Source organism: Fundulus heteroclitus, chromosome 17, assembly GCF_011125445.2.
Source record: "Fundulus heteroclitus isolate FHET01 chromosome 17, MU-UCD_Fhet_4.1, whole genome shotgun sequence".
NCBI classification, from domain to species: domain Eukaryota; kingdom Metazoa; phylum Chordata; class Actinopteri; order Cyprinodontiformes; family Fundulidae; genus Fundulus; species Fundulus heteroclitus.
In genome coordinates, this window is record NC_046377.1 from 13,288,014 (window position 1) to 13,307,518 (window position 19,505).

The 19,505-nt window shown below is 38.1% G+C and overlaps 1 protein-coding gene across 4 annotated transcripts in view; it reads right to left on the bottom strand.

The window, feature by feature from the left end:
* The window catches only part of chchd3a (coiled-coil-helix-coiled-coil-helix domain containing 3a), a 101,672-nt gene that overhangs the window by 74,892 nt on the left and 7,275 nt on the right, over window positions 1-19,505 (bottom strand). For all 4 annotated transcript variants that reach the window (XM_036148978.1, XM_036148976.1, XM_036148977.1 and 1 more), the window contains exon 3: window positions 9,498-9,591. In XM_036148978.1, coding sequence (XP_036004871.1) covers window positions 9,498-9,591 — 94 coding nt within the window. The remainder of the gene's footprint in view (window positions 1-9,497; window positions 9,592-19,505) is intronic.

The window sequence follows — 19,505 nt, forward strand, 5'->3', positions numbered from 1 at the left end:
AATTTGACAAAAATTGCCCAAAATGTGTAATCTGACCAAGAAAAGGGAAGAATTCCAAACTTTATTGGCAGGGATTTTTTTTATTTCTTTATTCATCCCTTTATTTTAATTTTATTTTTAACACTCATTTGTGGGGCCCGTTGGGGGAAAAACTTAATTATCATGCCCAATTTAAAAAAAAAAAAAGAAAATATTATTACCTTAGCAATTTTATTCAATCATTTATTCATTAGAGGCCCAGCAAGATAATAAAAATAAACGTTAGATGTGACCCAAAGCTACAATCGGACCCAGAAAAAGAAAGGGTTCCAAGAAAAGGACAGCACTGGTGGAAAAAAAAAAGTCCATTGACTCCCTCACAAGTGCTAACCCAAGCAAAGACTGCTATCACTAGCGAGATGCTATCTGTCTGCTTCACCTCTATTGCTTTCCAGTCATTATTGCCCTGTCTCTGGGATATTGGGCACATTTTTCATCTGACTGTAGAAGATTGGCACTGGGAGAGAAAGTGGGGGCGTTGACATAGACAATGGTTGACTCAGACGGAGAGAGGAAAAACACTGCAGCTAAGCAGCAGAATGAAAAAGTATCATATCTTTAGAGGATAAGTGGATGATATTTTATAGTTTTTTTTTTTAGCCTGGCACTGAGAAGAGGATAATCTTGGCTAATTAACTGTTGTTTTGATTGTTTGCTGGACTGAATCATGAAAGAGGCAGTTGGGAAACAGAATCTGTGAGATTTCATTAATTTGAAGAGGAGCAAACGAGGGTGAATGGGTCTGACTTTCCAGACAAGTGGCATACTACTTTCTGGAGGTGAAATATCATGTTTCTGTGAATAAGCACAACTGTAGCTGTACAGGGTTAATATACACATCCCTGCCACTTTGTTTTGGGGACTTTTGACTCCATTAATATGCAGGTTTGAAGAGTGGTGTATATCTGATGACCTAGCCAGCCACTCAATATCTTCCTTCAGTGCCCTCAAAGCTGGGCAGAGAACCTATGAGTACTCTATTTATGCTTTCTGGCCGAGGCCACTAGATTTTATGTAAAAACATCCTAGTATTTCCCCACTCCAACAAGGACCTTATGAAGATAAAGAGGCCCGCAGCATCACATCTCCTTCACATTGCTTTACAGAAAGCCTTTAGAAATTCCTCATTAGTCTTACACCACCATCTCCCTGAGGTTTGTTGGTGAAACGCTCAGTCTAAGTTTGCCTTAACTAAAACACACAGCTCCATCTAAATTCAGACATTTTTTAACTCCCATAGCTTCCACTGGACTGTGCATGCTGAGAAGATAGACTTGGGTCGGCGCCCAGCCTACTGGCTTAGAGAAATGGGCCTCTGTTTTACAGGACACAGTTGTGAAAAATAATTATTTCTTAATGTGGCCTTTTTTCCTTCACAGAATAAACATCCTCAACCTAAAGGGTTTCATCTTTCAGGTTATTCTTCACAATGATATTTTACTATGACAATAAAGGGTTTAAGGGTTTTTACACAGCATTACAAGGGGTCCCAAAAAGTGTTGACGGTGCAGTAATTTAAATCATGCTACATTTCTATACCTTAAAAGGGTGAAGAGTTTTGTTCTTGCTTTGCTACATTGATGGAAATTTATATCAGCAGTTATAAAGCTTCCCCAAGGAAGTAAGACAATTCACTACTAATTGGTTGAGGCATTCATCTGCGGAGCTTTTAAAATTTTTAGCGACAGGAATTGTACGTTTCCATTCTTCCATTTGACGTTTAATAGGCTTTTAGTAACAACTATTTTGTGGCATGACAAATAAAATTTCAGCAATGGCAAACCTCACAGAAATGAAGGAAAAAGTGAAACTATGCGAGAAAGGAATGATTGTTTACAAAGGGTCTGATTTCAAGTTTGTATAATTATTTTTTCTTAAACATTGAGGTCAAAACTATATATATATATATATATATGCTAGAAATGGAATTTCTTTTCTTATCCTTGTAATTTTTTGGCCAAAATATGGAGTCATGTAAGGTAACTGCAACACATCTGGACGCGAAAGTAACCAGAGGTAAGTTAAGGGGGCCAAAAACACTACTAGGGTGCCTCTCCCAACACATCAGGACTATTCAAATAGCTTTACACATTCATTCCTTGAAGGTAGAGAACCTACAATATCCATGTCTAAATCCATGCAGTCAGAACACCCTGGACTTTCACACTGCCCGACACATTTCCTAAACCAGCTAACTACATTCATGTGCACCCACCTTTCCATATTAGTTTACATAAGGGCCAATTCAGCAAATGCACCTCGGCATTCTGTGATGTTTCTCAGCTGCCAAGTATTCCTGTGATTTTTTTTTTTTTTTAACCAGGTAGGCGATAAAAGCAACTCAGACCTAATGCTTACTACCTCATACACTGCTCTACCTTATAGTAAAATACGTACTGCTTATCCCGACACAGAGTAAGATGGAATGGAATAAGAATTACATCTTATGCATGTATATATTGCATTCCTCTGCGCTACATTGGATGTATAATTCATATATTCTTCACTCTGTGAAGCTCGAGTCGCACAGTATCATTTTTCTGTACACCTGAATGTGGCTGAGGTTATAATCCAGAAACCATGACATATGGTCACAAGAAAAACGCTTAAGTAATTTTCTGTAAAATTCCTAAAAATCTGAGTTAATAAGTGAGACGTTATTACAAAAAACAAAGAATGCACAGACAAAAGACAAAAGATCACTACCTCTGCAGAAATTCCAAAAAAACAGAGATTAAAACTACTGCTTTGCTTCCTAATCTGTCGGTGCCTGTCTCCATCTTCACCCATTCATGCTTTTAGTTTTCTACCTTTTGTCGTCACAAGATGCCTCCCTAAAAAGTCCTGCACAGTGCAATCTGCCAGACCAGTATTACAGTCCAGGTTCAATCCATGTGCCTGGAAAGAAAAGCATTTAAGCACCCAATGCAATATTGATGTTAGGAATAATGTCGTAGAATGCTGTCTATGAATATTTAATGGCTCGTCTATTCTCCCTGACACACACATGAACGCACTGCATCTGATTATACAACAGTGCAATAAAGTTACATGAGAACAACCCAAATCTACTGCATTCCACTGTACAATAAATCCCTTTTTTCAGACTAACAGGTTTTTAATGAGCACTGTGCTTAAGATTCCATTTATAAATTGGTAAAGGAACATCTTAAAAAATCATTTCTTGGTTTAAAAAAGGCAATATTCCCTAGTTACAATAAAGTGCTCCCTGCAAAAATCAGTCAAGCAGGTCTGAAATGCAGAACACATGCAAATACACATACTAAAAATGGCAAAATATGTATTTCAAAAATCTGGTAAGAAATTACAAAGGTGTCAAATAAAAGCCGGTTGTGCATATTTGCCGGTTCTGTCTTTCCTGTGGCTCCGAACACATCCAAGAGTGAGACAATCTTATGAAGGAATGATGCAGTAAAATGACATATGGTCCAGAACATACACCTAAACTGAAACCGAGGAAAATCTCAACAGAACCAGGAACCCCAGAGCACAGCAGAAGGTCCAGTGAGGACTTCAAGAAACAGGCTGGCCTACAAAGTGCAAGGAAGGACCAGAAGTAGACAAATAGACTCAAATGAAATGTCTATTGATCGTACCATATTCAATTTATATAACTGCGTTATATTGTAACTGAATGGAGTTGTTCAAGTAACCATACAAAGCCGACTACCTTCAATGAAAAATATGTTTTTTCCAGATGTCCACAAAGTCATTTTCCAAGTAGAGTATATTTCAGCTTCTTCAGCGACAGACGTCTGCATCCTAAACGCACAAAGGAACGGCATCACAGATCCTTCCTCCAGGCAGCTGGTAGATTTTATAACAATCCTCCCAACAAACTCAATGAGCTGTTTATGTTCCTGCTGCTATTTGCACAGATTTTCCCTAAACACTCTGTTGTTTATTCATGCACAAGTATACATGTGCATTTTGTACACTTTCAAAATCTCCCCACTTATTTAATCAGAATATACCATTTTTATAACTGTACAGTATTTTTCTTAAGTTGTAACCTTTCCCTTACTTGCTGCTGATGCACCTTAATTTCCTCACTTGGGACAATAAAGTATGTTTATTTTTTTTCTCATTTTCTGTGGCACTAGTGACCTTAAATGAAAGTAGGCTGACAGAGAAGGGGTTTGCACAGAGTCCGCGTTGAGTATGCACGGACATCCACGGACTCATGTGTGGGCCAACCCTGAAGGGTGTTTCTGTTTTAAACTCTCAAGTCTCTAATGACTTTAATTAACGTTCCTATATTAGGTTCATGTAGTCTGGTATTAAGAAACCCAACTGCTGTAGATTATGAATTAAAATATTTTCCTTGAATCTAAATAAAAACGATCAGATTTAATATTTAACATTAAATCATTTAACATTTTTTAGATCATTCACTTCCGCTTCTGTTTCTTGTTTTACTCAATGACAAAATAATCACTGCATTAATAAATAAATATGCAATATAGTAAAAGAAAAATAGTACAAACAGGTTGACGTGTTTTTGTTGGATTTCTGAATGAATCAAACATACAGTGCTTTTATTTTGACAAAGATGGAATGTTTTTTAATGACTAGTTTATAAGAGAGAGATTAAGATGCTGGTGGTAAGTAGTTTATTTTGCCAAAAATGACCCAAAGTCATTAAGAGGAGAGTTCAGTTTGACAGACATTTATGTGGTTGTTATCATTATGGTCCTACAACAAACATGAACCCTTAATATCTAACGGTCTACCAAATGTCCAGGTTAATAAATCAAACACGCCCTTTAATAGGAGAACATCTACACCTCTGGCAGAGCTGTGGCCTGTGGTTTACTTAGTGTAAATGCTTGTTCAATAGCAGCATAAAAAATAACAGGTGAACTTGGAAGACGCCATAAACTGCTTTTATTGGCCGATGGTGTAATGAAACATCAGAGAGAGACTGTGAGTAACGTCATCATGACATCCAGTAATCTATAAACACTGTTAACTGGGAACAACAGGCATTTACCCACATGATCTACATTCACCAACAGCAAATTACATTAGAGTCATTTTGCTTGTAAGACTCAAGTCTCAAACCTTTAGAGACAAGTCGAAGTCAAGTCGAAGCTACAGACTTTATTCCCCATCTCTGATGTTTTTTTTTTCTTTGCAATAAATGTTTACTCATTTTGAATTTGACTCTTGCTTCAAAACATATAGTGGCCTAAAAGAGAAATGTTCTGAGTTATCTATTGAAATCCCACACGGAAACAGAACTTTGCAGTTTACAAATTACCTTACGTTATGATAATGATGCATGAGTGGAAAAAGTTTGGAAATCTTTCACATACAAGAAAAAAGCTTTATAAAAGTTATAGTGGACGGTTTTTTCGGAAATGCATGTAAGAAACGCCCAAGACACTTTTTGAAGAGACCATTCTACCTTCTCTTCATGGGGATCACATGAAAGAATCTCCCAAATCCATTCTGGTCTAATTTCTTTCTTCTAAGCCCTTCCTCTTCTTCTCCTAAACTTATAAGACAGTTTGCGTCTTGCGACTCTCAGCCAGTTTCAAAGTATACGGTGAGAGGGGCGGAGCTAAAATGAACGGGTGAAACCGCAGCTCACTGGATACATAAACACTAGAAGGGCGCATGCCCAGGGGAAACCAAGAAGCAACGAGCACGCTCACTGGCGTAAGGTGAGCTCCTCACTATGATTGGCATGTGGGACTACCAATAAATAAGATGATCCCCCTGGAACTCGAAGCCAAAATAGATTTTCCACTATACACCTTCAACACTAAGCAAATCATGCTGCTAACCAGTCTTTTAAACAGCCAGCCTTGCAGCCAAATCATTGTGCTTGAAAATAAAGTCAAGGCTGTGCACTGGTCCTTCAAAGAGAGCCTTTAAGTGTCATGTTTTAATGATAGTTTAAATATTTTAAGACTAAACGATAAATTCAACTGGTACAATGTTGCTGATTCAAAGAGATTTGAAGTCCCCCCCCCCCCCAGACAGGGTCATGGCTAATGAGGTTAGACTTCACTTTTTCCGGAGGTTTTCTGTGTGGGAGCATCTTGTACCGAAGTCCAACCTCACTCTGGCTTATCTAGAATTAACAAAGAATTTTGTTTAAATAGGAAAGAAGTCAACAACTCTTCGAAAAGGTCAGTATTCTTACTCTCAAGTCTGACGTGCAATTATATCACACAAGCAGCTTGAAGAACAAAAAAAAAAATAGGTAAAATTGACAGAATTTAGACAAATACAGCTAACCTTTTAGTGTTTGAGCTGGACACTCAAACCCAACCAGAAACAGAGGGAGAGCGTTTAACTAAAGGCTGGGAAATGACCAAGATGAAGGATATCAGAGAAATGAAGCAACGCTGATCAAAAGCAAAGATGGACAAACAGGAGGAGATGAGACAGAAAGGGGCAAAGAGGATGAAAGTATCTGAGAAAGTCAAAAAGAAGGACGACTGGTACAAACGGTGATAAAACATGCGCTGGGTTGAGGAAGAAGAAACGGTTGAGGGTGAGAGTTTTTCTTTTTACCCTCTTCCCACCTTCCCTATCATCCTTTTCTGTGGCGTTCTGCTCGGCTGCTTCACAGAGAAGCGGCAGAGGCAAATCTGCTCTCTGCACCCGCTCCTTTCGACAAATTAGTTTAGGCTGCACCTAAATAAACTCGCAGCTCAGAGCGCCTACTTCCTCTCTACCAGAGCAAAATATGCAAAGCCAGATCTCTGGAGTTCATTTATGGTCTTACAGCCAAACAGATGGAATAGTGTCTAATCTAAACACCACAAATCCTCAAATTCTCAAGAACTTTTTTTTTTTTTTAACGCGGCACTACTGCAAATGACAGAACGAAGGAGTTCAAAACTCCAAACACACTGACTGGAGTTTAAACACATTCCATTTATGTTTCAGAGGAAAACATATACTTTATGTGAGAACATTAAAACCAAATTATAACATTATTCTTTAGCTTTTTTTGCCACATTTAAACCACGTGTAGGGAACTGAGCAAACATAAAGAAGCAGGTACGATGCTCTGGTCGGATTAGACCAACATTGTTTTTTCTGTTTTGCAGAACAGCAGAAGTTTAAGGAGTATGAACAAGTTTCAAGGCACTGTATTCCCACTAAGGTGCCCATGTAATGTAGCCATTTTTTCTGCGCTTACACTTGGCAACGGTCTCACAGTTTCCCCGCTCCGGCACCTAGTGGCTCTGTTAAATGAGCTGTATTACACTATAACTCACAGAAGGAAAGCGTTTTACCCCTTACTCCAATCTAGCTGAAAAAATATCTCATCACGGTGTCTTCTCTGCTATCTCAACGGGGACCATTATACTGCAGTTAAATTATAGGCTCAGAGCACCAATGAGGAAAAAGAGTTCGGGTTCTCCTACCTCAATTTGTAGAAAAAGAAAACCCACTTATCGTCAAGACTAAAGTTAAACAACTAGCGAAAATAGGACAACAATTTATTTCAAGCTTTGAGCGATAGGTATGTATCCCTCCTTAGGAGAGGAGTCCCATTTGTTTTTCTGGTGCATCTTCCTGTTAACTCTGATGGTCATGTGTTAAGATATCAGGGATAAAGAGTACACTTTTAGTGCAAATTCAGGATTTGTTACTTTATACTTTTGCTCCAAAAAACAATCATTTATTTATTTTAATTTGAAGATACTTTGCACACAAGGACTCAGAAGCACTTTAACCTTTCTTATCGCCATTTCATCCCAAATTACTTCCTTTTTATAGCCCTCAATGAAACACTACCTACATTTTTCAGTTTATTTCTGTAAGTAAACAATCATTAAAACAGCAAAATATCCCATATATTTTATTTTAATTGTATAGTATTTTCAGAAGATTCGACTAAATCCACTTATGAAAAAATTTGCTCAAAGCCTCTGATTAACCCGGGAATACTGGATCGTCTCCTGGACTGGAGTAAAATAACCGCATTTTTGTTCAATTATAAGAAGATTCTGGAGAATTACTAGGATTGACAGCCTGCTAAAGCAACATAAAGCAAACTTTTCATGATGGTTCTGAGTTACGGGTACACCCTGGGGTAAACGTCTCTTCTTGGTGCCCAAAAAGACTAAAACCACAAAAAAACAAACCAAAAAAAAAAAAAACACTAGATGCTGAAGGGGTGACATCCATAGCTGTCGCAAAAATAAAGTTTTAAAGTCAAGAAGTGCACCCATCTTAAAGCAGATTAATGAACACACTGCAGACTATGTAGGAAATATGCCCAAAAAACAAGGTTAAATATGTTGTCAGATGCAAACCGGACTGTGTAAATTAATCTGGTTGCCTTTCCTTTAGGATAGAACAACAATATTTCTGAAATATTTGTGCTTTGTGCAGCACTTTGTTTTAGCTGTGGCTGTTTTAAAGTACTTAATATAATAAATAAAGTTGGTATGCTATCATAATACTGATCTGCACAAAAACTGACTGCTGAGCTACATTATGTTTTTGGTTGCCTGCAAGGAAAATTCTTACTTAGGCCTGTGAACGACATTATTTGCAGCAGGAAGCAGATAAATAAAAAAGAAAAACAACACACACACAAAACAAAACCATCCAAACTTTATATAAATGACCTGAAACCGATAGGTGATTCCTGTCATTTAGAACAAGACGTAAAAACAAGCCCACTAACTTCCCCCACAAATACCATAGTTGTATTGTTCACAATCAGGTACTAGGATGTGTAAAGTTACTAATCTATGTTTCCGTTTATCAGAAAGGCAAATTAAAAGAGAAGGAGGAGCCATGTGGATTTAAGTCATGCACGTTTGTATTTTAAGGACAGCAAATAAAAACAGATAAGCAAAGGGTGGAGGATTATTCACAGAGGAGTAAGAGAAAAGAATGGACATGAAGTGTACGTCTCTTTATCAGGCAGTGCTAATGGATCACCCCCTCTACACCCAGGAAATTATCTCAGCATTGGACTCTCCTTACTAACACATGATTAATTGATTGCAAAGGAACAAGAGTAAAGAAGGACATAAGATAGGGAAGGAGGGAAAAGTGCTGATGTACTTCGGAAGAGATGTAAATTGGAAACAGTGGGGATCGGAAAGACTGCTGCTGACCTTTTGGAATATTAATGAAACTGGAAAAACGGTCAAGTTTTGGAAAGAAAGACACTTTTTTTTGGATTCTCATTCGAGCTGAAACAAAGCAAAGGCATTAATGGCATTAATACAGCAAACGTGAGCCAATAGTTAAGTGGTTATAGACACACGGGCCTCGCGATTTATTTTCACTAATAAAAAGAAATACCAGAGAATACTAACAGGAATCCCATCAGGTATGTAGTTTCATCACATGAGAAAACACAAGACTTTCAAAAGCAAAAAATTAAAAAATCTCCAATTTCAAAGGAGGTTGTTGTCTTTGAATGTGAATGTAGTGTGTAAGAGTCTAACCATGCGTGCATCTCTTGCTCTGCTTTGGCCCTCTTTTGATCCAAGTCTTTGTTCAGCTCATCGGTGATCTTCTTCCTCAGGGCCTCTTCATTCACTGGAGACACAAAGAAAAAAAATCAGAAGCGAGAAAATTAGAGAAAGCCTTATTATATACACACAAAAACAGCTATGTTTCATTGCGAGACAATAGTTGGGAAAAAAAATAGGTAGGTAGTTCCACAAGGCTCGGAGAAATTGACAAAAAACAAATAACTCCAAGCAGTTAAATACGCAACTGCTCCCAGGCAAAAGAGAACAAATTTGCTTGCCCAACATTTTAAATATCTAGTCTGAGAACATAAAAATAAATCTAGAATACCAAAACTGAGTGAAAAAGACTCTATGGCCCAAGGACAGCACATCCATAATAACTCCAATGACAGTGGAAGACAGGGAGAGAAAGACAAAGTTACGCCTCTAATCTTGAACAACAATAATTCAGCATTATATAAGTTTTCAAATTTTAAATTTGTTCAAAAACACAAACACTAATACAATTGCCTTTGCACAACTAAGACCAAAGAGGGCAAAAAAGGTAGCTGGCCATAATAAAGTCCCTTTAGGCTAAAGACAAACACATATCAGCACAAGAACTCATATCGTCAGTCCAAGCACAGCAGCAGAGCCAGATGTTTCATACTTCTGCGGGAACAGGATCTTGGCAGCTGCCTCCAATCGATAGCGACTCTCAACTGAGCCGGCTCACGCAACAGCTTGATGCTCTAAATCACAGCGGCAAACCTATAACAGCGTTCAAAGCATTTATAATGGCCCCTAGACCACAGTGTTTTGGTCCCTCAACAAAAGACAGACTCATATTTGGGAAACGCATCTAAATACTATCAATACTCAGAAGATGGCACTCAAAAAAAAACAAAAAAAAGAAGAAGAAGATGGCACTCAGCACTTTAAATCGTCTTGTTACAGAAAAGCTTTAGAAGTAAACGTGCCTTGCCTCACAAAATTGGGCTGCATAGAGGATTTTCCTTGATTCTGTGTTGCAAAGGTCGGTACAACAGATTAATCACAAACAACATTCCAGACCCCAACACAGATATTTTCACTCACCAAAAGTCCTGCAACAAACATTTTTACTTTTAAAAAATGTAATGTATTTCAAATTCGTGATTCAATTCTGCATCCATTATCTACCTGGAGTGTTATAAAGTCTTTACACACCTATAAAAGCATGTAATAACAGACCAAAGCTAAAAACAGAAATCCCTTAAAGCAGGACACTTGGCGTAACTTCTTGGATAAGCTAATTGATTAAAAAAAAAAAAAATCTACTCTACATTTTCAAAACACATATTTGGTCTGAGCTCTGGAACAGATCCTCCTCCTTGGGAATCCTCCTTTGTACAGAGATTAAGCCTCCAACAAGTGGAAAACAAAACCAACAAAACAACAACAATGGTAACATTGAGGTGAGTGCTGCTGCTCGACTTGTCACAGAATTTCCAATATTTCTTTATACAGATGCAAAGAAAGGCACACAGACATCTTCTATTCAGAAAAAAAAAAAAAAGTTCAATACCACCCTGTCAACACATATTCGTGTCATTGACGACAGACGCATATGACTCCATGTCCTCACCAGTCTATCTTGGCAGGTAATTAAGCATGAAAGTAAAGATGCCGGCCGGCGACCGGGCCAAAACGTGCTCTGAAGGCAGAAGTGGCACACTGCGTGCTGCAACACTGCGGTGGTGAAGGGGGAAGTGTCTGAGTCTGTCAAGAATAATCTCCCACTGCATTAGTTCAATGGGATAATCCCTATTGTCAGAGTCTATTATTACCTGGTAACATGTGGTAACAGCCGCCTGCAAAAATCTCATTGTTCTTTAAATAAGATTAACAAAAAGACAAAACAATAAGGTTACAGACATGCAAATGAATATGTTTAAATCGATAGTCTGACTCGAAAGAATGTATCTAAATACCGTATTTGGTCAGGAAATGGAAAATGCTTTGGGGATAACAGTTCATCAATATCTTGAATCCGACTGACCCAGGGCTATTGCATTAATGTCAGGGCCTTTACTGCTAATGATCTCTATATCTGATAAAAACTGGAGGCATTACAATATAAAAAGCGAGATTGTTATACTCCCTTGAAATGTTAACGTCTGTTTAGGGGATTCATGTTTTTAAAAATCTTCTCTCACAGGAGCATTTGGCAATTGAGTGGATTTTCTCGAATTTTGAACTTCCTGACCAGCGAACCTTGTGTAACTTGCACAATTTAACAATAAAGATGCCTTAAACTGAAAATAATGTTGTAGGTATGCCAGAAACAAAGAATGCCAAACTCCTGTGTATTAGCAAATGCAGAAAAATGTTTATGTTTGGAAACAGTGCATCAAACTAGAGTGGAGGCGGGAAGATAGTTCTCGCTGCAGAGGGTCTCCTCCAGGCCAGCCTACTGTCCAGAGCATCCAAAAATAACATTAATCATGTTTGATATGGCTGCACAGTGGAACAGTGGGTAGCGCTGTTGCCATGCAGCAAGAAGCAGCAAAAATGTCCTGGGTTTGAGTCCTACCCTGGGTTTTTCTGCATGGAGTTTGCATGTTCTCCTTGTGCATGCGTGGGTTCTCTCCGGGTACTCCGGCTTCCTCCCAGAGTCCAGAAAACATCACTATTAGGTTAGTCGGCCTTGTTTAGGTTAAAAGTGTTAAAGTATAGTTTATGTGCCAAGAGTCATTGCTTACTAAAGAAGTCATTAATAAAAGAAGACCGCTTCTCCGGGGTAAAGGACTAGGAAGACCACCGATAGGGGGCGCTAATCTTTACAATACGTTCGACAACATAAACATGGTTTACATATTGTTGATATGGTCAGTCATGTCACAGAACTTTTCATTAATTTATCACTTACTGTGATCAAAATATTTTTGGAATAAGGAGGGAGATAATATATAGTGAAAAATAAATGGAATAGTCATATCAATATAACCAGTGAAGTGTCCTACTGTATTGATCCTTATGCAGAAGCATAACTTTAAGTGGACATCAATTTTTCTCAGTTGTATTTAGATCTGGACTTTGACCGGGCCATTTAGTATACTGCAATGTAAGCCATTCGATTGTAGCTCTGGGTGATGGTTTAGGGTTGGTCAACCTCTGCTCCAGTCTCAAGTTTTTTGTAATGTCTATTGGCTTTCGGTTTAACAATTGCCCTGCATTTACCTCCACCTATCTTCTGATCAGTTCTTCTGTCCATGCTGAAGAAAAGCCTCCCCACAGAACGATCCCACTATCACAAGACGATCTTCATGGTTTACTTTGCCTCGACGCAAAGCATTCTGAATGCAGGCCAACCAGTTAAATCCTAATCTGACCAGTGCAGCTTCTTCTTCATTTGTTGGTTTCCCAAATGAATGCTCTCCTGCTTGGTTTGTCAGTTTAACAGGAAGCCATGCATATTTTCTACTTTACCCTTTACATGCTAGAATGACAAACTGAACTGAACATCCTTCTACGAGATGTTCAGTACTTTAAACATCCTTTCAGAACGTTACCCTACTTTAAATGTCTCAAATGCCTGAAATTCAGGCAAGCTTAGACAAGTCTTCATGTCCTCTACAGGTTTCCAAAGACAGGCGTCAGATTGCTAGCGAGCCCACGGGGTCAGCCACAGAACAGGTTGTGATATGATAAACACTGTCTGGGGTCCTTGAGGGAGGCTGTTCCGGTCAGAGACAATTCCAGATTGACAGAGACCTTGTCAATCTTGAGTAGGACATGTAAATGTTAAAAAGATTAAAAACTCATCATCTTTTTAAAAGCGTCTCCCTCTTTTTCCTTTTCCACCAATCATTAGGCCCCATGGAAAAGCCCACAGTGGAGGCGGCGAAGCAGCGGAGCTCAGGCTATTGGCAGTAGAGATAATAGACAAAGGCAAATTGCATTTCTCATCAAAAGTTTCATTAACCCCGGGACCCGCATGGAGGGCATAATCTGTAACATTACCACTTCCTCACGTTTCTACCTAGTGCGTTAGTTGAGTCACCGCACACCTTCCAAAATGCCCAAATAAGAATAAAAGAGACAGGAAATAGTGCCAGGAACAGGTTTCAAACTTTGGATAATACAACTGGATAGTACAAAATAATATATTCTTCTTAATCAGACGTTTTGTTGATTTAATCTCAAGGTGGAGTCTGAAAAAAGCTAATGTTGGTTATGTTCTTACAACAACAAGGAAGCTTTGGAAGGGACAAAGACATATTTCACCAACGTCCACTCTATGCATTCACACTTCCACCACAATTTTTCTTTGTCTTCCTCATCTTTCCATTCTCTTTTCTACCCCCAGGAGACATTTTTAAACAGACTATTAGTCCAGGACTGTGTGTGGGCACTGGCATATGAATATTTATAGCATACTGGAGAAGGTGTAGGAGAGGAGGTTCAACCTTGACTATGGTGTAATCAGCACACATACTTACTCAGGGCATGATTTAGAGACAGCCGACCTGCTGAGAGCCTCACTCGATACCCAACTCTCGTGGACACACATAATCAATGTCTGCCTCATTAAGGTCGCACCCTTTGAGAATTGGGCTGAACTTTGTAACATTTTTAACGAGATTCACATTCACATTCATCACACCTTCCGTTTTTATTCCTTAAAAAGAGCGTGCTCAGGCATGATCAATCGTACAAGCTGACTTTGTTTCTACCACTTTTACAATAGTTGAAACGTAGTACCTTTCTCACTTTTTGAGGTGACCTCCTGAGGTTAATCCTGTGAATGTCACCACACAGTAAATCTGGATAATGAATGAAAAGAGTAATATGCTAACTTGAGACAACTATAGCTACCGTGCTATGAAAAAAAAAAATCACCCCTGTCAAATGTCTTATATTTTGGCTTTTTGCTAAAAACAAAAAAAAACATTATTCACATACAAAGACGACTTGACTAAACACAAATTTAGGTTCCAAACGGTGATTTCATTTACTAAGGGAAAAAAGCAAATCAAACCAAACTAGTGCTATGTGAAAAGGAAATCAAACCTTAAACCTAACAACTGGTTGTGGTATCCTAAAGGGCAACATGGGACATCGATTGATTTCAATAACCGAATGGCTTTAATCTCAGTCACAATGAAACATAGGTGGCCTGTTTAAGGTGACATCATAGTATCTTTATCGAATTTAAGTCTAGACTTTGACTAGACCAGTCTAAAGCCTCTACTTTAAACCATTCAGAGGTTGAATTACTAGCGTGCTTTGTGCTTTCATGTATTGTTCTGCTTCATATCCCGTCTGATATTTAGCTTAATGCCTGTAAACGATGGATGGACATTTTCCTTGAGAATTTATGTTGCATTGATCATAGCAAATTGTTCAACTCCAGAAGAAGCAAATCGACCACAAATTGTCACACTACTGCCACCATGATAGACTGTTGGCTTGATGATCTTTTAAAAAAAATGCTTTATTAAATTTACACCAGCTTTAACGGGACGTAAAACTTCCAAAAAGTTCCCCTTTTTCCAAAGGTCTAGAGTTTCATCTACAAGTGTTTCAGAAAATGTGAGACAGGCCTTTGTGTTATTTATTTATTTTTAAATCAGCAGTGGTTTTGACCTTGAAACTCTTCCATGGATAGCATTTTTAACCCAGTCTCTTATTATTAGATCTTGAACAATGACCTTAAAAAAGGTAAGTGAGCCCTGTAGTGCTTTAGAAACGGCACCGGGCTCTTTTGTGACCTACTGGAGGAGTCAAAAGCCTCTTTAACAAAACACTTCAAGGCAGGATTACGATGCCATTTGGCTCTCCCCATGCATTTTGTTTGGCTGCAAGGGAGGTAGAAGTCAGTCCGCCTCTGTTCTGCCCCAACTTGCCAAGTGATGTAGTCAAAAGCCATCGGTTGGGTTCTATAGCGGTTAGGAGGCTTTGTGGGTCTAGGTAGTGACATAGTAATGATGTACGGTTTGTGTGACCAACCAGCCACTTAACTTAGAAGCATAACGACTTAGTATTTTCTAACAAGAATATGAAGGTGAGCTATATTATTTAAATTTGAAGCCATTGCTAAGCCAACAAGATCCCTACATTGTGTTCATTCGTCATAACAGATATTAAAAGAACACTATAAGGAAAGTTAAGATACAGATTTCAGTCATGGAGATGCCACATGGCACCTCTAGTCATTCCACACTGCCAGCTATACTTTCTTTACACTCACAGCCGTCTGAGATATTGCTGCCTCCACTTGTGATATATGAACGATAAGAGGGAGGTCGGAGGTCGGAGGTGGTTTGTCTTTGTGGGTTCATGAAGGAATTATTTTGTGAAAAAGGGCTTATGGTGTGCCCTTGGGATACTTTTAGTAGGCTGGCCAATGTTGTCACTCCTATGAAGCTGCACCACTGCAGCACCTTAATCCCATTTTTGTATAAGGGCTCTCACCATGGTTTAAATAAGTCCCAAAGCCTTAGGAGTAGCTTTGTAACCCTGAACATGTTAGTGACTTTGTGTCTCATCCGTCCTTGACAGTCAATACATTTTGCTTTTGGAAATCTTTTAGTCTACTTCATGTTGTCAATCTTAAGGAACATTTAAGACAATCTGGCAATCCCACAGTAATCAGTTCTGGGTGCAGGAAGTGAGACAGAACTCAAGAATATTTAGTTAATCTCTGTTAATTTATGAATTAACAGGGCAGGGGTTCATTTTTCATATAGGACCTGAATAATTTGGAGAGCCATTTTCACTTATTAAAGGAAACAATAATTTAACAACATTTACTGATGTTCTCTGTTCCACACTTACATGTTTCAGATCACAGAGATAATTTTAAATCAGACACAATAAATATTTTCAAAAGAAGCAGTGGGTCTGTTTTCTTTACAGCACTTTGAGCTGCTTTTTGTATGAAGGGTGCTTTATAGATAATTATTTATTGATTGATCAATTGAGAGTAAAAAAAGTAAAAGCATGTAGCATGTCTTCCAAAGGAGAGGACTACAATACTGACAAAATATAAAGTATGTCATATACCCAAAGCCTTCATGAACTGAAGATACTTCCAAATGATAATAAGCTCTGCAACTGTTACACAATTAAGTGAGCTAATCCTATATGTACCTTTTTATCTTTTCCTCAGACTGATAACTTTATACAGCATGAAGAAAAAAATAACTAGTTTAATAGTGGGGCCCCATGGTACAATACATACATTATGTTATCCTTCTTCCACAACAAGCAGTCCAATACTGAAAAACCCAATCCATTCTAAATCTTCACAGTGGGACCTCATAATTGCTCATTTGGCTATCAGTGTATGTGTCTAATTGCACCTGGTCAGCTTTAAGGTATTTTAAGCAGATACACTATCATTTTAAATGCTGAATCCTAATATACCTGAAAACTGCCACTTGCATGTAGTCTTAATCTGACAATTTCAAACAAAAACAATAAATACTCCTTCGAGCTGAGCATTGGCGACCCTTAAGGTTGTATGCTCACTCCAGTGCTGTTCACACTGTTAAGACCTCATGTGTGCATCCAGAGATGAAGAAAGTCTGATAATTACATTTGTCACAATACAATACATTATTGCAAACAACAAAAACTTTTAAAGCTACTGAAATGTGAGACCTTTACAGGCCCTCAGTCAAAGCAGGGGGCCTACTGTATAAAAACCCACTGGCCACGCTCATCACGACTAAATGGACCTTAAATTAGCGCCGAATGTCCGTTAGTAAAGTGCTATTGGCTTCCCAAATAACATTAGTGCTACCACAGAGTCGGTTCGTTTTAAACATAATACTTGTTTTCGTTTCGCTCCATCGTTCGATAATGCTATGAGCGTTAGTACATCGATAATAGTGAAGATTAATGTCAATTCAATGGTGTTTTGTATAACTTTAGGATTAACTCAACAAGCAACCGATCGCTACGGTACCCCTAGCTTCCCGGATGAATAATTGCATTGATGAAAGTGTCCTCAAGGTTGCTATTTTTTTTACTGAGCAAATATTATTTAAAATGTTATTTTATCAAATAATGTTTGTTTAATGCAGGATTTGCATTGTGAATGGGTTGAAACACATCAAATGTTGTTCTAATTTGGTCAAGCTAATTTAACCTCAATTCACATTCTTCAAGATGAACTTTGGTTCTCTAACTTATGAACCACGATTCACTGAATCATTCTGGTGATGGTTTTCAACCATTTTATTTGTCCTTTTGTTTCTTTTGTGCACATAGTTCCTTAGCATCTTGAATCTTAATTTTGCTTAGTAGTTTATTTAAGATCCACTTGCCTAGCAGAGAGGATTTGTTGATTGAAATATAGTGTTAATTCAGACAAACAGCATTCTATAGTGATGTTCTCTGGATGTTCAGTTTATTTCTGTTAATAATTCTTGAAATTGAAAAGATGTCCCTTCTTTATTCTATATGTGTGCAGAGTTTGTTGTTAAAATAATGCCAGTGCTCGAATCACCCTTTAAACTATTGTCCTAATATCAGCTGTTTGGGCTCATATTCACTGGACAATAACTAACAGACCAAGAGTTATTTATTAAACATTAAATAACTTAGAACAGTGCGTAATGGCACAACACAACCTTGTGGAAATCCTGCATTTCAATGTGGCATTTTAGCTGCAAAAGGACAGACAAGCAGATGATAGTAAAAGGAGCTAAAAAGTCACTGGACTGTCCTCAACCTCTGTCCAGCATCTGTTTCAAGCCTGCAGTAGCTAGTAGTAGTTTTGAACACGGTCAGAAAATACCCTCTCTGTGAACTTTATGAATTGCTACCATCAGGCCAGTAGTGCTAGTTCATCAGTATATTTGTAAATATACTGAACTTCTGTTAAAATTATATGCTTTACATTGTTGGCCTTATTTTATGTTTTATCTAGCTGATTTAAGTTATATTGACCAAAAAGAGTAAAAAAAATCCACAGCAATGTTTGCCTAAACTCTATTTTCTAATGTAAATGTCTTGCAAAATGAAAAGGATGTGTATTGGGCACATCAGCTTGGTTTTACACAAATGCTCTAACATTCTTCAGCCTGAGCACTGTCATCTACTGCTCCCATGAAAAAGACTGCTCTTAAAAACTAGGAAAAAAAGTAAAAAAAAAAAAAAAAAAAAAAAAGAGAACATTTAATGAGCCCTGTAAGTTTGTTGTATTAAACTGTGGAGGTGTCGTTTTAATCACTGGAGTTAGTGTAGCGTGGCATAAGTTGGCCTTTTTTAATTACCTCACTGACTGAGCACAGTCAAGGATGGAGTGCTCTGCCCACATCATGTATGCCACCCGAAAAGGAATCGACTCCCTCGGTTGCTTCTGTACAGAGCATTGAGCAGGTAACATTCAAACGTCCTCTGCATTGCACCTAACAACTCAAACTAACAAGACGATAACCGTAAAACTTTACACGTTGTGGCTCAAATGAAAACATGGAAACTATCAAAAGACACAATGTTTCTAACTTTATGATTAACTAATCTTTTACCATCTTTGGTCAGTTAAGATTACTAATTGATAAATGGCAGAATAATGAGCAGGACAAATATTTAGAGATTTTTTTTTTTTTTAAATCAGAAGTTTTAATACATTTTCTAAGCATTTGGTCAAACATATGACTTTGACTTTCCAAAGCTTCCCCCGATACCGTATTTTTCGGTATTGCGCACCGGATTATAAGGCGCATTAAATATTCTTCCCAAGTGTGTAATTTCACTCCATCCCTTCACATCCACAGCTCTCTCCTGAAAGGGAGAGCTATCTGCCTCTGTCTGGAAGACAGAGAAGTTAGACTACACTGCCCTGTTTCTAACATAAAGCCAAAAATAAAAGTAACTTTTATATTGAATTAACTTACTTGGTTTAATGTTACTATCAGGTACTTCGGGCAGGGCTGCCTTACATGAATGCACTTCTAGTTTAGATATTGCAGTCAGGCAGTCTTGTAGACAGCTCAGGGGTCC